The sequence below is a fragment of the Pholcus phalangioides genome, unplaced genomic scaffold (genome assembly GCF_987345545.1).
Source record: "Pholcus phalangioides strain wild (caught in Gottingen) unplaced genomic scaffold, Ppha-v1.0 ptg000011l_1, whole genome shotgun sequence".
Classification (NCBI taxonomy): Eukaryota; Metazoa; Arthropoda; class Arachnida; order Araneae; family Pholcidae; genus Pholcus; species Pholcus phalangioides.
This window is the reverse complement of record NW_028301604.1, coordinates 13145040-13164845: the sequence shown is the minus strand read 5'-3', so window position 1 is coordinate 13164845 and position 19806 is coordinate 13145040. Positions and strand designations below refer to the sequence as shown.

Here is a 19806-nt window from a genome sequence, read left to right as displayed (position 1 = left end):
ACAGAAGAAAACCGTCAATTTCTTTTTTGCTATTGAGAAATTTCAGAACCACTGTATACTTTAGCGAAGCAGTTAACATACCTGCACGCTGTTGACGCACCATCCTTGCCTGTCACTGAATGAGTCACTCAAACTTTGAAGAAAACAACTTCAATTGGCAGAACTTCGTTTCTATTCTCAGGTTCTGAAAGGAAATTATTGCAATGAAATTAGTTTGATACTAAATAGGTGATATGTATTTAGCAAATGTATATATGTATTTAGCAAACGTATATATGTATTTAGCAAACGTATATATGTATTTAGCAAACGTATATATGTATTTAGCAAAACATGTCATCGAAAAATGTATATGAAAAGGAATCTAAATGATAATAAGTGATAACTTTAATAATATGTATTGTGTTAGTTTTATTTAGGCAATTATGAGGCAGTGTAAAAACAACCATGGCCAAAAAAAACTTGAAATTTCCATAAAAATTTACAAATTTTCGTGGATTCTCGCCGTGAAACTCGAATAAAAGTACAAGAATTTTTTTCTCTATCGCATTCGTTATTCGAAAGAAACGTACTCACTAAAACAACAACAAACATAAAGTGATCAAATTTCATTGAAAGCATTGCAACTGTTGAAAATCATTCACGAAAATCATGCATTAATCTGATTATTAACTTGCAAATAAATCATTAAAATAAATATCATTGAAAGATATTCACTGCATAGGGGAATTCATAATAAATTATTCAAAAGAAACATGTTACAGTTATAAGTTATAACTACTATAGTTTTTACTATAATCTTATCGAATTAAATTTCGAGTTATTTTCTCTGTTATATTCATTAAATTAAATTGATTATTTTCATCATTTATTATTTCAATAAATGAGTATTTCAGCTATTACTTTTAAAGGGCATGATACTTGGTTTCGGTTATTTGGGCATTCAAGAATATAATTAGTATCCGATTATATATATATATATATATATATATATATACATTTGCTCGTTATTTTTTTTACCTGAGAGTACCTATTTGAAAAAAAAACAGTATGGTGAAGAAGGTAAGAGAGAGAGAAGGTAGATTTTCCGCAGAATGAGTGAATGAGTTGAGTGCTTGAGCAAAAATTACTCTGGAAAAGGATAGTTCATTTATTAGAGTGTAAAATTTTCGAAATAGTTTTGTTGGAAGGGAATCGGGCAACACCTAGCAGAAGCAAAACTGGATAATTAGGTGATTTTACCATCGTCATCACGACCCACGGTAAAACTTTATTTTCGAGAATCGTTAAATATGCGGCTTCGAGAGTGTTTATGCTGTTTCCTGCTGATTCTCAAGTGTTTCCACTCATTTCATCAGACTTTTCAAATACCTCTGTAGTGCAAGTCGGAGATCACGTTCTCACAGCACCTAATGGGCAGGTAGCAAGTACATCGACCGAATGATCGGTAACTACTAGAATATGTTTTTTTAACATATAATATCTTCTATAAAACCGTTTTTATGCATTTCTTTTAAAACCGCAATCAACTTCTAATGAATACATTAAGATGTCATTGATACTCAACAGCGCTTTTTTCAACACAATCGTAAACAAAAAAAATTGAGTTCTTTAAAATTTAGTTTCGAAATCAATATTTTGGAACTTCTCTCTCTTTCTTTCTCATTAATGATTTGATATTAGATTTTTATGCGTTCGCGAATGATGTGACTATAGCTGCAGATACACTAAACTTGCCCAATAAGCAAGTGAGATGATTTTATCCGAGATCGGAAAAGCATTTCCAATTAGTTTGTGAATCGAAAAACATGAAAAAAGAGCGTATGCATAGAGCATATGCATTAATGTATAATGCGAATTTTATCAAAAATGATCATCAATGACCTGTGATTCAATGTTGTTTTGATGTTACTGTCACAAAGATAATATGTCAAGCAAATCTATATAATACTAGGAGCAATATAGCGCAATGGATTATATCCAGCTAAAACTTGTTTAGCAACAAAAAATAAAAAAATGCACAAATTCTAAATTTCATGCCGTATATTTCGATTTTAAAATTTTTTGTTAAAGTTCTTTGAATGATTGAATTTTTTGAATCAATTTCTCATCTAAATATATGATTTGTGTTTTCGCCATAAAGCTAATCGATTGAGACATATAACTCCTTTTTTTCAACACGTAAGAAAGCTAACAACTGTCTAGTTTCCAGCAACAGCAAGAATTTAGTTTCCTTGAATATTGTTTACGAAAATCTCCGGAAACTTTTCTGGAGGAGCGTCACGTTTCTAGGGTCTATCCATCATCTGTGGAAACATGTGGCTCTGAATGGATCATCAGTTCAGGCAGGAAAGAGAGAGAAAAGCCGCCCTTCATTGTGTGTATATGTGTGTTACATGCACACAAGATTCGCCTTTTTAGACGGCATGTCCATAAAAGAGCCTATGGTAGTGAAGGGAGAACGTGCTTTATGCTTATGTTTGTGGACGCAAAAGACGTGAGAAGGAGCGAGAAAGAGAGAGAGGGGAGGGAATTCTTTTACCTGGCCATCCATATTTCCCGTGGTGTTTGTTTGCACACGTGTTTATGGGAACCGCTGTTACACCTTTCGAATCAGGGAACATGTAAAAATTCAATCTCTCCCTCTCATGTTGCTTTCAAACAGTTTATTACAATTTTCATAAAGACTTCGAACCCAGTGTTTCATTGCGATATACATGTACACTAGCTGTTACCCGCGGTTTCACTCGCGTGTAATTGGTAATCTGAAATTTACTCGGCGATGGTTCCCCCATATAACATCTGAACACCTCATGACCTCCTTCGGGGGGGGGGGGATGAATTTTTAGAAATCCCGTCTTAATGAGTATCTGCATTATGAAATATAATGCTTACTACATTTCATATTTATGGCTTCAGCGGTAAGCTCAGTGGTGATTACTCTATATAATCTTTGAAACCCCCATTAGGAGGTTGAATTTTGAAAAATCCCTTCTTAGTTGGTCTTCATGTCATGAAATAAAACTTCTGACAAAATTTCATGAATACTAAATATGGACACCCCCCCCCCCCATGACCCCCTTAGGCGTGCGTCGAATTTCGGAAAACCCCTTAGTTAGTTTCCACGCGAAGAAATAAAACTTCTGATCAAATTTCATAAATATAGCTTCAGCGGTTTCGGCTCGGTGTATTTCTGTTACCTTTGAACCGCTTTTTATGGCAACGTTTAGGATCGAATTTCAATGAACCCCTTCTTAGTTATTCTTTAAATCATGGAATAAAACTTCTGACCAAATTTCCTGAATATCAGTGGTCTCGGCGTGGCGTGATTTCTATATGTTAACTCTGAACACCCTTATGACCTTCCTAAGGGGTCAAACTCTGAAAAACCCCTTTGTTTTTGCGTCATGAAATAAAACTTCTGACAAAATTTCATGACTATAGATTCAATGGTTTCGGCTTGGCGTAAATTCTGTATCTTACATTTGAACCCACTTTTGGCTCCCTTAAGGTTCGAATTTAAAAAAAACTTCTTAACGAGTCTTTACGTCATGAAACAAAATTATTGACCAAATTTGATAGATTACAGTACCATGAAAGATGACTGACAAAGCTCTAGCTCAGAAGCCCACGGCGGATCGTATTATTGATATATATATGTAGTTATTACTTATTACTGTAAACTATTTTGTTTGCAATGTAAATTTACCAGAAGTCCGTGAAAAATACTGGCATTGGGATCCGTGTATGAGCAACGCTTCGGGATGTGAAAACATCATCTATTCACTTTACAGTGAAAGGAAAATCAATATTATAAATGGCTCACTTATTTCGTTCCTTAATTAATGTTAATAATTTTATTTCTAAAATTGCTATTAAAAATCACATTTCTCTAGAGATCTAGAATACGGTAAAACCTTTCTTTTGCGGTCACCAGTGGGACAAAAAAATGCGTCCGTAAAAGAGAGGTGACCGTTAATCAGGGGTTTGGACTGCATACTTTTATTATACAAGGGGAAATTATTATCTGGTCGTGAAAGAGGGGTGACCGTATCTGAGGGGGTGTCCGTTAAGAGGGGGTTATACTGTATATAAAAGTTTTCGCTTCATTTTATGAATATTCATGCCGACGGATTTCAGAATTCTGACTAAACTTTAGATATGAGTTTGATTTACATTTATTATGATGCATACAGATAATTTTCAATCATTTATGAAAAAAATCGATACTGTACCATCATGAAAACATTTATCAGTTTATCACGAAAAGCATTCTTCTCCCTTGTTTGAGTTAACACTTTTAATACTACATTATGAAAAAATAATAATAAAAAATAATTAAGATAATTATCATGAAAAGTTTTTCGTAGGTCATTTTAGTTCCAATTAAAGCCTAAAATCAAAGAACAAAAATTCCAAAAATTATTTAGTTCTTTAGTATACAATGAATTAATTAACCTTGTACTTGAAAGTTTCGTCAGTACTATACGCTTGCAATAAAAATAAAAAATACCAATTCTCCAATATGTTGAATAATACGTTATAATGAATATTTATTTATTTCAACACAAGAAATCAATAATTTTTGTTTTAAACACTTGTTAGGGAACATCTTGTAAGAGTAGTGTTTTACTGCATTACACTTTTGTGTAATGAAGTAAACACTTTTACAGGGGTGAAACATCTATCTGAATTTTATTAATTCACATATTTAAAAAACTACTTGCCCCACACTTGTGCTGTCACCTGGTAATCGTAAGGTAGTTATATAGCCTTAAAGCCTCTATGCTTCAAAATATCAACACCCTACAACGTATACAAGGGATGTTACGAGGGTTAAAATTAAAGTACCGCCAGAAGTGAAAGGATTAAATTTCCTCGATTAAAAAATGGGTATGATCAACAGTTTTCTAAAATGAAAGTTTTGCTTTGCTGCTCACAATTTATTTTCAAAGAATCGCAAAATATTCAATACATTCCTCTCCCACAAAAACCACAACCTAACTTTAAATAAACAAACACCACTAATTTAATCATTATTGCCTGTTAATGGATTTTTGAACACGAACCTATATTCATTAAATTTTCATTTCACTTTAACCCCTATTCCGGGAGGAATCCGAGATGCATACCTGTAGTTAACAGGCGTTTCATTTTGTCAACGGGCCCTCCCATTCGGATGATCGCACCTGGAATAGGGAAGCAGTTTGATCTCTCTTTTTTAGAACACACAAAAAAAGGGGAGCACCTTCCGCTCTTTTTTGCTATTCTTTTAGATCATCGCATGGGTGCCTCACATCGGCCATGCATGTAATCAGGATCTTACGCCACCGAGGGCACATATACATACACAATAATGCACGATACCGCTACTACTATTATCTGAATCTATTTTTTCTCTTCAAATTTCCCTCCATTTCCTGGAATGTCAAATTGACATAGGTGCAATGTGTTACCTCTAATAGAAAATAATACCTCCAGTTCATTCTAGCACGTATTCTCATACAATTGGAGAGTAAATTTTTTTCTAACTTGATATTTTCAAAAGCATTTACTGTAAATAGAACTTGAATGTAATGTTCACGTGGAAAAATTTCAGTAAAGCGTTTTTATTTCAAATAAAAAATTGTTTTTCAGATTTCCAGCACAATCAACATCAAATGTTGATTGTGCACAAATACAATTTTCTTTTAATAATACGGCTAAAAAAAACTAAGTTAAAGTGTGAAAATAAGATTTAAAAACATTTAAGAGGGTTTTTATTGTGTTCATTTTCGAAATTTGTGATTCCTCCTTTGTGCTCTCTACCTACTTCTATATATATATATATATATATATACTTCTCATAATCAACATACTTTTTTCATCATCGCTATGTCGTCCATGGTTCTTTTTCAGCTTGAATAATGTTACACGCAAATTTTCAATCTTTTCTAAAGACGAAGCTATTCGTTTGTGCCCTAATGAGAAAAATTTACAATTGGTAAGCAGCCAAAATGTAGCCCTCGCGCTCAAAATTCCTATTATTAAGCAGAGCCGAAGGCTATAAATTACTGAAAAATTAGATTACCCCATATTTTTCCAGGGCTAATAATCAATATAATAACTGCAGTGATTTGCATGCATCAAGTACACCCTCGGAACGGAATCAAATACTATTTCATAATTAGACAAAATGAAAACCCTGCTGCTCGGTAAGAACTTTTAGTTTGAAAATGATTTCGTGCAAAAGTACCAAACCCGTTTCGTGCCAAACCCGGAAAAAAATTGCGGAAGGGAGAGGGATCCCTCTTGGACTAACCGACACAAACGCAAGTAAAAAACATTCCAAACAAAGCAACAAGTGAGATCTACAGTAGTCAAAGTCAGAAAAAGGACTGTTCAAATGTTTCCTTGATATCGCGTGTCGCATGCACAGAAGGAAACAAGGTAGCGTTGGGAAAACACGTCATGGTAAATGACAGTGAAGTGAATATATGTGTATGTTTGCGGTAGAGAAGAAGCTATTTACCACAGCTATACAGTAATGCTTTCGGGGTTTTTAAAGAGATGACTGCATGACTTAGCATAGCCTAGGATTATATCATTGGTGTCTCCGATGAAGCTACGGTCAACAAAAACAAAGAAAATACTCCAACAGTTTTGAGTGATCGTTGCACGGAATCTTGTAGTTTCGTATTCACGGAACTCACGTTGCATTTGAAGGTAAAACACTCTCGGATGGATATTATTGAGTTAAAAACAGCGGTTCAAATAAGATTTAATCGTCTAGCATGTTGACCGTTTAACGTTTCCTCCACTACCCCAACCAGGAAATCTTAAGTTGGTTTTTTTTCCATGACAGTAGTTCAAAGCTATCTGAATGTTTTATAATTCATTCCGAGATATTTGGTATAAAAATCGAAAAATAATTTTTTCTCGTGAGTTTGGGGAAGGAAACACTTATGTTCGTTACGTTTTTATTTAGAAAAAATGCTATGAAACTTTTTATTGAAGGTAGCAATGAAAAATACCGAAAACATTCCCTTCTAAGATGTAATGTGAAGTGTTCGTTCCATCGGCTCTCTGTAACAAGAGAAACAAGGCAGAATTCGATTTCGATGGTCTTGACAATGATTCGATCCAGACTGTCATTTCGAAGAAACGGCCGATTTCATTAAAACACATTGTTAGTCAAAAAATTCAACTAATTGATCACATTGAAAAAAAGATCCTTTCCACTGTTTTCTTCATATACCCTTTTTTACCAAATCATAATTAAAATACCTTCAGGCCCGCAAATCTAGTTCTTGAGGGCACACTGCTCTCGTCTTTCCATGTAAATTGCTTTAGGCTCTAAAAGACCAAATAGTCGGAAAATCGCTCTCGAATTCTCTTCGTCGTGTAAATAATACGATTTTTAGAAAGAGCAGAAGATGGTTTTGAGTAAAGTAAAATGTTGAGAGGGATTTGAAAGAGAGGAGGAAGAAGTAAGGCGTTGTTGCATGATATACAGTACCAATGAAAAAGACCATCTCTCTCTCTCTCTTTCTCTGAATCTTTCTCGCAGTTACAGTTAAAGAAAAAGACGCTTTTCCTACTTCGGAAGAGACGCCATGAATAGTAAACATTGCGGAAGCCTGAGTTCAATTCTTCGAGATCCGCTCTCACGGCTGCCATTGCTTTTGCGCTATAGCCGCGACGCAGGTTGTCACTGCTTTCATTGGATCCCCGAAGAAGTTAATTGATGGCGACACACATTTAGCGTATCGCTCGGTAAAATCGGAATTTTAAGAGCATGCAAACGACTTTTCACTCTTATTTTATTTATTTTTGTTTTCTTTCGGATCCCTTATTATCCTTTTCTTCTTCTTCTTTTTTGAAAAAAACTTTTTCTTTTTCGTGTTTTATTTTTTGCTAACGCCCTCTTTGACCGACGCCCTCTCTTTCGGCCTTAACCCCTCCTAGTCTTCAACTCGATTGCAAATAGTTTGAAAATTAGATGCACTTAATGAACTTCTTTGCTTCCCGATTTTCGACGTGCATTCCACTCCGACATTTTTTTTCACTTCAAACTCCCACTTTTCTACGTTCTTTGCTCGATTTCCTGAAGAATTTTTTTTTTGCGCTTTTCTTATATATTTTATTCGATTCTCTGGTATACGTGACGGAATCGGGAGCATCTTTGGGAATTAATTTATAAATCTCAGCTAAATTTTCCCACTAAAGATAAGAAGACAGTAAGTGGAGGAAGGTGTAAATACGACATTAAGCTGAGGGTCAGTCATTTCAACTCGTGTCAAAAGAGCAGCATTCCGAATATATCACTCTATCTTAAATGATTTAATGAACTTTGCGGAGTTTCTGGGATGTTTTATAAGATTTTTGCCTTTGAAGTGCCTTTTATCATTCGTGTTTTAATTTCGTGACTTCATAATAGAATGTTCGGATTTCAGGCAACTGTTATGTATAATGAGAGAATGTGAATCTTGCAAATCTGGAGTAATATAATTGGCTTTTACATTTGCAATTCAATGTGAGTAGCATTTTCAATTACTGTCTCCTAGCTGACAGTTAGAATTACTTCTGATTAACAGTGCTAATTTTTTAAGAAGTATTTTTTTCAGCGTATTTTTTTCCACTATCTACAAAACGTGAATCGCAATATTTTTAATATAGTCAAACCCCGTTTTAACAAATGCCGTTATACCGAAAATTTCGTTTTAACGAGCACTTTTCTAATCCGCCAGATAATTTTACATAGGAACTATGCAAAAATCTGGAATTCCTATACAACGAAATTCCGTTTTAACGAAGTGATTTCTCCAGTCTCTTGGAGTTTGTTATAACGGGCTTCAACTGTACTTAATATGGAATCATAAGGATAATTTATGCCTCTTTACGAACAGTCGTTCTAAAGCATACGCAGTAGGTTTACCATTAGGAATCAAGGTAAATAAATTCTCTATATTTTTTGAGACATTGTGGAAAAAAGGTTTACCATAGTCGCCACGTTTGGTAAAAAACAGTGCTGTATTTGTGAGAAATTTGTCCCATCATTAAAATTAATTGATTGAAAATCTTCGATTGATTAAAAATCTTTATTCAAGAACCATCAACAATAATGAGCATTGTGCTGCCCTAATATACCATCGAATTAAAAATAATATATCATTTCCACTGTAAGTGTATCAATGTGTAAGAAACTTTGGTACTAAAAGAAATGCCCTCAATTATAACACTTGATTGTGACATCGGATTGAGAGTCTCTTAATTTGCAATTAGCATACAACTTCGTACTTGAGTATTAATGAATCGAGCAATAGTTGTATGGTTCCGCGCTTCGGTTTGATTGCATAATAGTGTTTTATATCGCAAATGAAAACGTCTTGTGCTCTTAAATTTTCGAGAACATTTGAGAACATGTCCAAGGCTCAAACTTTCTAAAAGTATATTCTATTCCCATAAATAGAATGTATAAAGTTGCGAGAAAACGCCACACAAGTTAAACATCATCTTTCCCCTTGTTGATACAAGTTGCTTCAGATGCTAGGGTAAGTTGATACTGATATTGGATGAGCGGACAGAAATGTGACATAGGTACATGGCCCCCCACATCCTGGATCAGTGCCACGACGGGTCCCATGCTCAGACTTTTCACGGGCCCCCTCTATGGTAAATTCATAGCGTGGAAAGATAAAAAATGACGAGAATCGTCTCGGACCTGAGGGCTAGAGCCCTGTCAGCCCCACCCTCGTGGAGGCCATTCATAGGTAATTACCATAACACCCACATGTAGGAAGAGGGTGGGGCTGACAGGGCTCAAACCCTTGGGCCCAGGTCGAATCCTATTTCTGACACTAAATATGTTCAGTATATATATATATATATAATTAGAGGAAATGGGAAGACGTAAAAATTAGAACAAATTGAAAAATTGGAAAAATAAGGCCGTTCTCAAGGGGGAACCCCCCCCCCCCCCACATTGCTCCGCATCGACTTGAAGTTTTTCAAATAAATCTGGTTTCTGTCAGTTGCTCTTTTATAACGCTTGCTATATATATATACTGAAGCTTTTGTGTAAAAATATCCAAATATCCTAGCCCCGGGGACCGTCAAAGATTCCAGCCTGGAAGCTCGGCTTCAGGATGTAACGGGGAGCATGTTCCAGAACGTATCAGCCTGCTACAGTGCATTTGTATTCACTCCCCCACCATTAATTTTGGTTCAAATAATCTACCGTTATACAGGAAAAATGTTTGAAATACAGTAACTGAAATCTATGCGTTTTCTGACCTTTTAGTAGCTAAACATTTCGCCACACTGAAATAATTGCAGACAACTTATTTAGGTATCTTATCCGTCATTTCAAACAACAGAGTAGAAAATTATTTTGCATTCATTAAAAACAAAATGTTCAAATTACAAATACAAATGCAAGGCTATAACTGGCAAAATATCCAACGAGATTACTGAGAAAAAGCGGGACGTAACTTGATGTCATATATTTCTAAAATACAGCAACCCAATTAAAAATGCAATTATAAAAACTGAAAACAATATATACATGATAAAATATTATACAATGTACATAAAAAATATTTATGGTTGTCTTATCTAAGTATGGACAGCTCCTCCATTTACCCCAACATGTTTATCGTATTTAAAACATTTCGCAGAAAGAAATTACTCAACATTTTGCACACGATCAGTCGATGACCACTCATAGTATGTTCTTCCATGCACGTAACTGTGTATTCATATACTATCACGGAAACCACAGAACAACATGCCCATGTGTCAACTTATCCCTTTTGACACAATATATTCAATGTTTAGGGTTGTGAGTTACAGTGACACTTCAGTACAACGATGCTCGATAAATCCCTCTATAACGATATTTTTTAAGAGATTTTGATACCACTACAACGATATTTTATTATGCCGTGCTCAAAATCCACTTCCAATCTATTTTTAAATTATCGCCAGTTTTTGTTGTTTTTGTTCTTTCCAAGTGTTCCAGTAACTTTTTGCACCATGGGCCTCTCGAGAGCATTAATGGAGTTGCTTTCTGTGCAGTACACACAGATGTAATGCGGTGAATTCTTTTACAGGGGAGAAACCCATAACTCAATTTTAATAATATTCTAATCGATTTTGACTTTAACGGTGAATAAATATTTTTAGGTGCATTTTCTGGTGTCCTAGCAATCCCAATTTAGAAGAGATGTCAACAACAGAATAAATTTGTTGGCCCGTAATGATGACGACTCTCTTGATATAACAATAATCCCTCTAGAATGATATTTTTCCTGGTCCGAAGAATACGTTACACTGGGAGTTCACTTAACATTAATACCCGGACTTACACGATTTTCTGCAAAATATATGCGTATTTCTGAAAGTCAAGCATGACCACGAATTCTTGCTGAGACAGTAGAGGTTTCTAAGTGATAATCCCAAGGGAATTATTTCATCGGATTAGAACACCACATGCAATGAAACTAAAGTGATTTTTGAGAGGTTTATAAAGTAAACTTTGTCGTTTATTTAAGTATGAAATTCGAAATCTTGTATGGTGCCAGTCATTTTTTCGATAGACCTAGATGTTATCAATAATTCAAAGAGTTTAACAGATGACTTTCCATTTGCACTGAAATTTTAGGGAATCAGCTTTTGTTTTTGAAGATCGGATTATTTAGTTACAAAACAAATTAAAGTCATAGGAAAGTACCATAGTAGGTTACAACCAGAAAAAAAATGTTTTACTTCAAATTTTTCGTCCGAACTGACTAATATTTATATGTATTTGCATGCAAAATCGTTTGTGGGTCCCACCTATCGCGTAACTATAGATTTGTTAAAAAAGAACCTGAAATTAAGTTTTTTTAAAGATTTTTTTAACCAATCCGTCAACTCGCAGAATCGGAAACCACCATGCACTATGTTTATACCCTCAGTCGATTTATTATATACCAAAGCCTTGAAAGAGTTTTAAAGATAATGAATTTCTTGGTGCATTGAAACCTCGATATTCTGCGGACCAAGAAAAAATACCGTTGTGAAGGAATTATCGTCATATCGAGAGATATGACGATACATATGATATACATAGAGATATGACAACATCGTCATCCCGTGCCACCAAATTGATGCTGCGTATTCACATCTTTTCTAAACCAGAGTTACACACCTTTGGTGTATCGCACAGAAAAGAGGGATACTGAAAACTTCATCAACAGCTTTGGTGACCATGTGGGATACCAAGTATACCGATGTAATTAGAGACGGCCTCGGAAGAACTAACATATGTGATGAGTTAAAAAATATGTTAAGGGCATTTCGAGAGAAATATAGAAAAAAATATCGTTATATATAGAGAGTGGTTTCGAAATCTACTAAAAACAATATCATTTTTGAGGGGTTTATCGTAGTAAAGATATCGTTGTATCGAGAGGAATTTAACATTAGACTATAAGCGATTCCAAACAAGATTTGAAAAAATATCGTTGTAAAGGGTTTTATTGTTATATCAAGTATCGTTATAACGAGGTTTCACTGTATTTTGATAAAATGAATCTATAAGAATGGAAAAAGAATCTCTTACCAAATCATTGTTCACAGAAATCACCAGGAACCACAAGAAGCCATACACACCGAGGCAAAAGAGCAAAAAAAAAAGAATAAAAACAAGAAAGAAACGTAAGAAAAACCACGCGGTCTTGATATCGGTATCCTAGGGCTAGACGGACTTGGTCTTACACCACAAAAGTCGAGTGGGCGAAAGAAAGACAGGATAAATCAGGAACTGCTGCAGGTTGAGAAATAAGAAAGAAAGACACAACAAGGAACATTTTTCCTAAAAAAAAGAAGGGGGGAAAAATAGAGGAAAAGGGGGGAAAAGCAACAAAAAACAGCACTGAAAAAAGAACAAACGGGGGAGAGGGGAGGTGGGGAGGAAGATTTGTGACGTATAAGACGACTTCGCGGGGGGCGAGAAGGGGGGTGAAATGAAAGTGGGAGCGAATAAAAAAGATCGACGGGGAGAGGGACAGAGAGAGAGAGATAGAAAAGAGGCTGAGGTGGATGGGGTGGCTTCCTGAAAAAGTGGGTGGAGGCCAACGTGGCGGGAAGAAGCAGGCACAGTGGGCAAAAATGCGCTTGCATCGATTAAGTAATCAAGGCGCGTGTTTGGAGACCCGGAGTTGCCCCCGTTGAAAAGTGAGCAGAAATCAATGCTAGGAAATGACACCAGGATTTCATCTATATTACCCAAATTCTTTCAGCCCAAAATTGGACGGGTGCAAAAACGAGGGCTGATGACTGTAAAAGATTTGAGCGAGCGAGAGCGAGTGAGTGAAGAAGAGCAACCTACTGCATTAATGCACCAAGGGTTACATAGGGTTGATGCATCCACAAGCCACACACACACACACACACACACACACACACACTCGCTACTACTACGTACATACTACTCAATGAGTGAGCCACTGAAAGGAGTAAAATAAGAAAAAACTATCTTCCTCGGGTGTACATTTTTTTCTTTCCCTTTTTTTTTCATTATATATATATATATATTTTTTTTTTTGATAGCTTTCTTTTGGAAAAAGCTGTTCTTGCCCGCTCACCTTCACCTTCTCTTTTTATATGTTTTTTTTTTCCTTTGGAATACTTCCGGGAAGGCTTTCGTTTCGGATATATTTACGTATTTATTACTTTTTAATAAAGAACTCGGCTCGTTTCAGTTTCAATAAAGCGCCGCTCAGCTGCAAAAGAAAAGATATTTTTCGCTTGTTATTTTTATGGAAGATCTTTAACAGTTACGAGTGTTTGGTGGTGGTGGCGGAGTTCCTCGTTTCCGTTACACACGCGGTTCATGAGTGAAAGTCGGCTTTTTAAGCGGTGGAGAAAGCCCTGCTGGTCCATGTTCGTTAATTTTCCTATAAATGACCTTGATTTCTTTTAGTTTGCCCCCCTTTCCCCGTTGTGGACTTTAAAAGAATGCTTAATTTCCATTTTTAGATGGGTGTGAAGTTCCTTTCTAGCTAATTATCAAATATATTGATATAGAATATTATCAATCTTTCTACAGATAGTGATCTAAAAAAGTAGGTACTTATATTTTCACATACAAGATATATGGCAACATGGCGCATGGGACTTGTCAGTCACCTGTACTACATTGTAGGAAGTCAAAATAGCTAGATGTTTAAAAAGTGGTATCAGACGATTCACTGTTTAAGGATTCCCTGTTTTCGCACCCAGCGATTTACCAAAATTTTTAAATTGGAAGGGAATATACTCTTCATTCTCGATTTAACCTCTAGTGACGTTTACGTTTTCCTTCTCAAAGAACATTAATCTGAAACCTGATTCTGACTCGCAGCTGCAGTTGCCGCAATATGGCTGCGGCTGAAATAGCGGGAACATAATTTTATTAACATTTATCAACTTGCAATCGAGAAGTTTCCATAAGTTTGCGTTGTGGTCAAATAAACGTCCAAGTGGTCATGAAAATTATGTCAAAATATATTTAAGGGTTATATATTGTCAGTACCTCGAATTGGATTGTTGTCGAAGATTCGCTTGTTTTTTTATTTTTTTGGATCAACTCCTATGTAGTGGAGTATGAACGATACTTCTTGTTCTTATTTTTAATATAAGACCTGAGGTTCACATATGTGTACTTAACTCAAATGCTCCTAGTAGATATTGACCCAAATTAATTGATTACTTTTTAAAGGGCATTTTGACAGTCAATACACTCAAATGAATAAAAAAACCGTTTTTCTAGTCAGTTTTGACTCGGATGTGAAGAAGATAAGCAGATCTAGGCTGGGGCTCAATGTCACCACCGTATCCAGATTTTTTTATCATTTTGAATTAGTTATTGGAGTTGATAGTTAGCCATTGTTTTGGGAAGGATTGTATAGCGTTTCTCGTTCAATAACGTTTTCTACTGTTTTGGTCTCACCAAGGTGTATTGAGAGAAGCTCGAAAAAATTTCATAGAAGACAAAGTGTTAAAATAGTGTGACTTCACTAAAATGTTTACCGCATATCTTCGTTTTCCACCAAAAGAAATGAAAATGTTCTTGTTTTGTCATATGCGGAGCTTTAAAAGTGTAACTAAGTAATGGCTAGAAAAATGGGATAGTACTTAAAATGTATATTAAGAACACCGCTACCCGTTAATTGGCAGATTTTGGAAGGAACGCATTCTCTAGGAAATTGTCCCAATATAAAATACTGTCACACACACAAGAAACACAAAACAACAAAGCAACACCAGCTTGAATTCTAAATATTCGCGCCCAACGAATAATTGATGAATGTTTCCTTCAGTTTTCTCTTAAAACGCCAGACGAGCTACTCTCATGTTGACTCATGAATCACATGACACCGGAAATGAAAAAAAAAAGTTTAACTTTCCGAAGAAACATTTTCTTGTGAGTGTCTCATTCTTTGCGTTTGTTCGCGACGCGATCAACGATTATTACCTTAAAATGAAACAGCAACGTAATTTGCCGTGCGAGAGAAGAGAGGTGAAGGGAAAAAGGTCTTCATGGAGAAGAGAAAAAAGAAAAAAAGAAAAGAAAAATGACGAAACGGAATTTTCCAATCTCGAAACTGTCACAAATGGCTAAATCAATCGCCTTACAAAAGAGTTGACTGAGACGCAAAACAACTTCGAACAAACGCCAATCGGCCATTCATCAGAGACCACCGCCGCCTAAATCAGTCGGAAAAATTCCTCGCCCCTAACGCCATCTCCATTCACTTACTTCCTTCAACGGCAACCTCAAGACATTCCCAGTCCACCAAAAAATTAAAAAAAGTGCCAATATATATACACACGCGCAAAGATTAAAAAAAGTGAAAATTCACCGGCAAATATTTGCCGAGCCGGAAATTATCGTTAATTCACATCTCTGTTACTCACCTTGTCAGAAACGACCATCTTTTAAAATTTCCACTGGCTTCGTACGAATAACACTCACACACACCTCCCATTTCTGCGGAATTTCCAACCTCTTCCGATAGAGGGAGTCTCCTTATTTTTGACATAAATCAACATGTCTCCCCCCCCCCCAATACCCTTAAGATTTTTTTTTTCATTTTCTCCCTCTCTCTTTTCACTGCTGTTTTAAATCCATTTCTCCTTTCGTTCGTTTACTTGAGATAAAAATGAAAAGAATTACCGTTGCTCACACGCATATAAAACCGTTAAATGGAAATTCAAAACAAAATTCACAAAAAAAGTTAATAAAAAAGTCATTACGATATTTATTTGGCAATTCCAATGTTACGCATGTTGGCTATCAATCTATTGCCTATAATACTAAAAAGAATTATGGATTAATGATATCCGTTAAAAGTAATGACATCGATTATTGCTGGAGTAGGATTTAAACTTCAAGACTAATAACTTTTGTGAGAATGATCTGGCAGTGTATTCGGTTGTTTTGTTGTATAATTTATTAAAAAGCAGCTGTCTATATTTTGGACTTTTATACATTTGATAAGATCGGTCCCTTCTAGAAAATCATACACACACGAAAAAGACAAATGTTCCAGATACTTCAATGTATATACTTTGATAGAGTTGTAACTAGGATTCGTTTTCCAAATCATAAGCAAGCTATCGCACAAAGCTGGAAAATTTGGCATGTTCTAAAGTTCCTCATGCCATTAGAACGAATATTCCAGGTCACTAAAATTGATTATCCCCCAATGCATACTTGCCAATCACTACGTAATTTCCATAGTTTCTACAGATTTCCACCATAAAATACGGAACTACGGCCAGGGCCGTCTTTAGAGCATCATGGGCCCCCGGGCCAAGTGATTTTTCTGAGGCCCTACGAGGCAAATTCTTAAAAACTTTAACCAGATCTCATTTTTGTGAGGCTCCTTCTTCGCTTGAGGCCCCCGGGCCGTGCCAGGGTGGGCCCATGCCTTAAGACGGCACTGACTACAGCGAATCTGGAAAAACTACCTGTCTGGTTTTTCTAGAAACTGCGTTTGTTTAAAGATTTCTTTGAATTGCTTTATCCTATCGAATACAGGGACCGCATCTCCAAAGAATAAATATCAAGCCAGGAATAAATATCAAATTAATAATAAATCAATCAACCAACTGACATAAAAAGTGTGATTTATACTAAGATAATTTATCACGGCCTAGAGTTTCTGATAAATAAAAGAAAGTTCAAATTTCACTCACTATGGCGCTGTAAACCGAGAAACTCGACGTCTATGTGTATGTTCTTTATGAAAGTCTGCAATTTCATACCAACCAATCTTAGGCAAATGTTGTATGTGTACAAGTACCAAACAGACCCCCAACCAAAACTACAGGCTACTCTGTAAGTTCGTCAGAGTTAGGTAAATGCCCGATAGGGTAAAAAACCTGTCCAGCAACAATGACTTTTGGAATGTGTACTATGGTTTCCTTGGTTGTCACTTTTTTAATGTTCCCAGTATATGAAGAAAACTCAGGCAGTGCCAGGTATTACTGCAAGTCTGATGTAGAATGTCAGATTCACAATTTTTTCTAAAGTTGAAGAAAATAGATTTGAATATAAAAAAAAGCATGAGAAAGGGGGGAAAAATTCGATTTTTTTTTCGGGAATAGGGATCCGTTCCCGTGCGGTGATGAATATTGCCACTACAGAGAGTCTTGGTAACAAGGCTGGCATGTATGATGCCCCAATGGAAATATTCTTCTCAGTAATGTCAGAAGAGCAATGAGTTGTCATGCTGAAGAGTAAAGGATAATTTCATAAATAGTGCTGGTTACTAGATTTGTATATATCGCACTCTCTACTACTACTTAATCGTATATATACCTCGTACACGTTCCTCTGCGGAATTTATAAGGAATCGGTACAAGTCGGAACGTATGTTGTGAGCATGTATATGCATGGCCTTAACGATTTATGATGTTAGAGTTAAAAGTAAAGATGGTTTCGTGCACTTTCTGATGCTGCCATCTGTATTAAATATTTTGAAGTGAAGATGGTAAATGCTTTAATTTTCGTGTTATGAAAGTATCATGTTGAAGGTCTGCCTGCTCTCTGCACAGAGAGCCTTTTTTTTTTTCAAATGGGAGATCGGCTCGCATATCACACTATCTGCAAAACTAGATGCAATATTTTTCGGAAATTGTTCTAAGAACCTTGAAAAGTAATTTTGACTATTTTATGGTGACAAAATGAGATTTTTTCGCACATTGTAATAAAGAATTCGTTCGAATGGTATACTATTGTAGTCTTTTTTGCTCAAATATCCGGAACAATTCTCACATACAGGTTAGTTTTATTCCTTCTCAAAAATGTCTTATTTTCTCAAGTTTTTCTAACCTAAGTTCTTTAATTATTTACTATTTCCGTATTTTCTGTCAGCTTCTTTGTACTTGTTTCCATTTCCTTTGAGCAAACACAGCGGAGAAGTATCTGAAATTTTAATCCATGTACGTTAATCATTTTTTCCGCCGTTTCCTTGAAGTTATGTTTATGTCGTGTACATACCGAATGGGGAATTTCAGAGAAGACATTTTTTTTCACGGTATATTACAATCTTACATGCACAGTGGGAAATAAACTACACTGCTGCTGTTGTTGATTCTGTGGGAGCAAATATGATGGTTATAGTGGTCACGGAAAAAATATTCAAACCGGCAAACGTGAAATTCATTGAATTTTTTTTATCTTCATCACGAAAAGTTGTTTAGCTCCTCATTATACCTACGTTAATTCACTTCAAGAATATCATTTTGAAAATATATAGATGTGTACACAGTATACAGGGTAAATCCAACCTATTCTGCCAAACGAATGGGGGGGGGGATAGACGAGCCCAAGTTGATCATGAAACAAACCACCAAACCTTTTCGAGTTATGATGAATGATTAATGTTTCAGAAATACCTACGCGCAAGCTAAGCACACATTGTTAAAGAACAAAAAAAAAAAAAAAAAAAAAAAAATGCTATAAGGTGACATCAATTTCATCGAAGGAGCTAAAGCGTCAAAATATTGGCTAAGTTCAAATTCGAATTGTCGCCAAAATTTTTAATCTCCAATTCTGCAAACACACTTCCAGCTACAATCGGTCGAATTTTCCGAAAACTTTTCCATTCCACTAGCTTTCGAAAGAGCGTATAATAAACAAAATTGGTCATCTAGTTCAGGGGAAATTTGGTCGTTTGTTACATCATTACCACTTATTATAGATACATGACTGAAATTTGCGTTCGTCGAAGTAATTTTAGTAGGTTTTGGCAACAATTCGATTTTTCACTTCATTTATCTCTTAGCGCTTGTTGCTTGCCATTAAATACGGATATCCTGCAGGTAGAGGTAGTGTCACCTTACAGGACTTTTTGTGCAAAATCAAATTGTCGTCTAAATCTGTAAACGCCAATTCCAAATTTTCGCCAGATATTTAATATACTTCGACAAACGTTGATTTTAGTGATGTATTGCAAACAAAAGATAAAATTTCTCCTCAACCAGAAAACCGATATGATGTATTGTAAGCTCTTTCCGAAGGTGGTGGAATGGACAAATTTTTGGAAAATTTGACTTATTGTATCTAGAAGTGTGTTTTTGTAGAATTGACGATTAAAAGTTTTGTCGACAATTTGATTTTGAACTTTGCCAATTTTTCAGCGCTTGTAGCTCGCCATTAAAACCAGATATTTCAATGAAACTGGGGTCACCTTTTAGCATTTTTCTGTTGTTTCCAAATAAGAGAGTGCTTAGTTTGCGTAACTAACGTTTCTTTTAGAAACTTTACAAATTCTGGCTTCTTTAGACTTG

General features: G+C 35.6%; 1 protein-coding gene across 3 annotated transcripts in view; it reads right to left on the bottom strand.

The window, feature by feature from the left end:
- The window catches only part of LOC149080080 (uncharacterized), a 440318-nt gene that overhangs the window by 314668 nt on the left and 105844 nt on the right, over positions 1–19806 (bottom strand). For all 3 annotated transcript variants that reach the window (XM_089239054.1, XM_089239050.1, XM_089239049.1), the window contains one exon: positions 82–184. In XM_089239054.1, the coding sequence (XP_089095180.1) occupies positions 82–103 (22 nt within the window). In that variant the 5' untranslated portion in view covers positions 104–184. The remainder of the gene's footprint in view (positions 1–81; positions 185–19806) is intronic.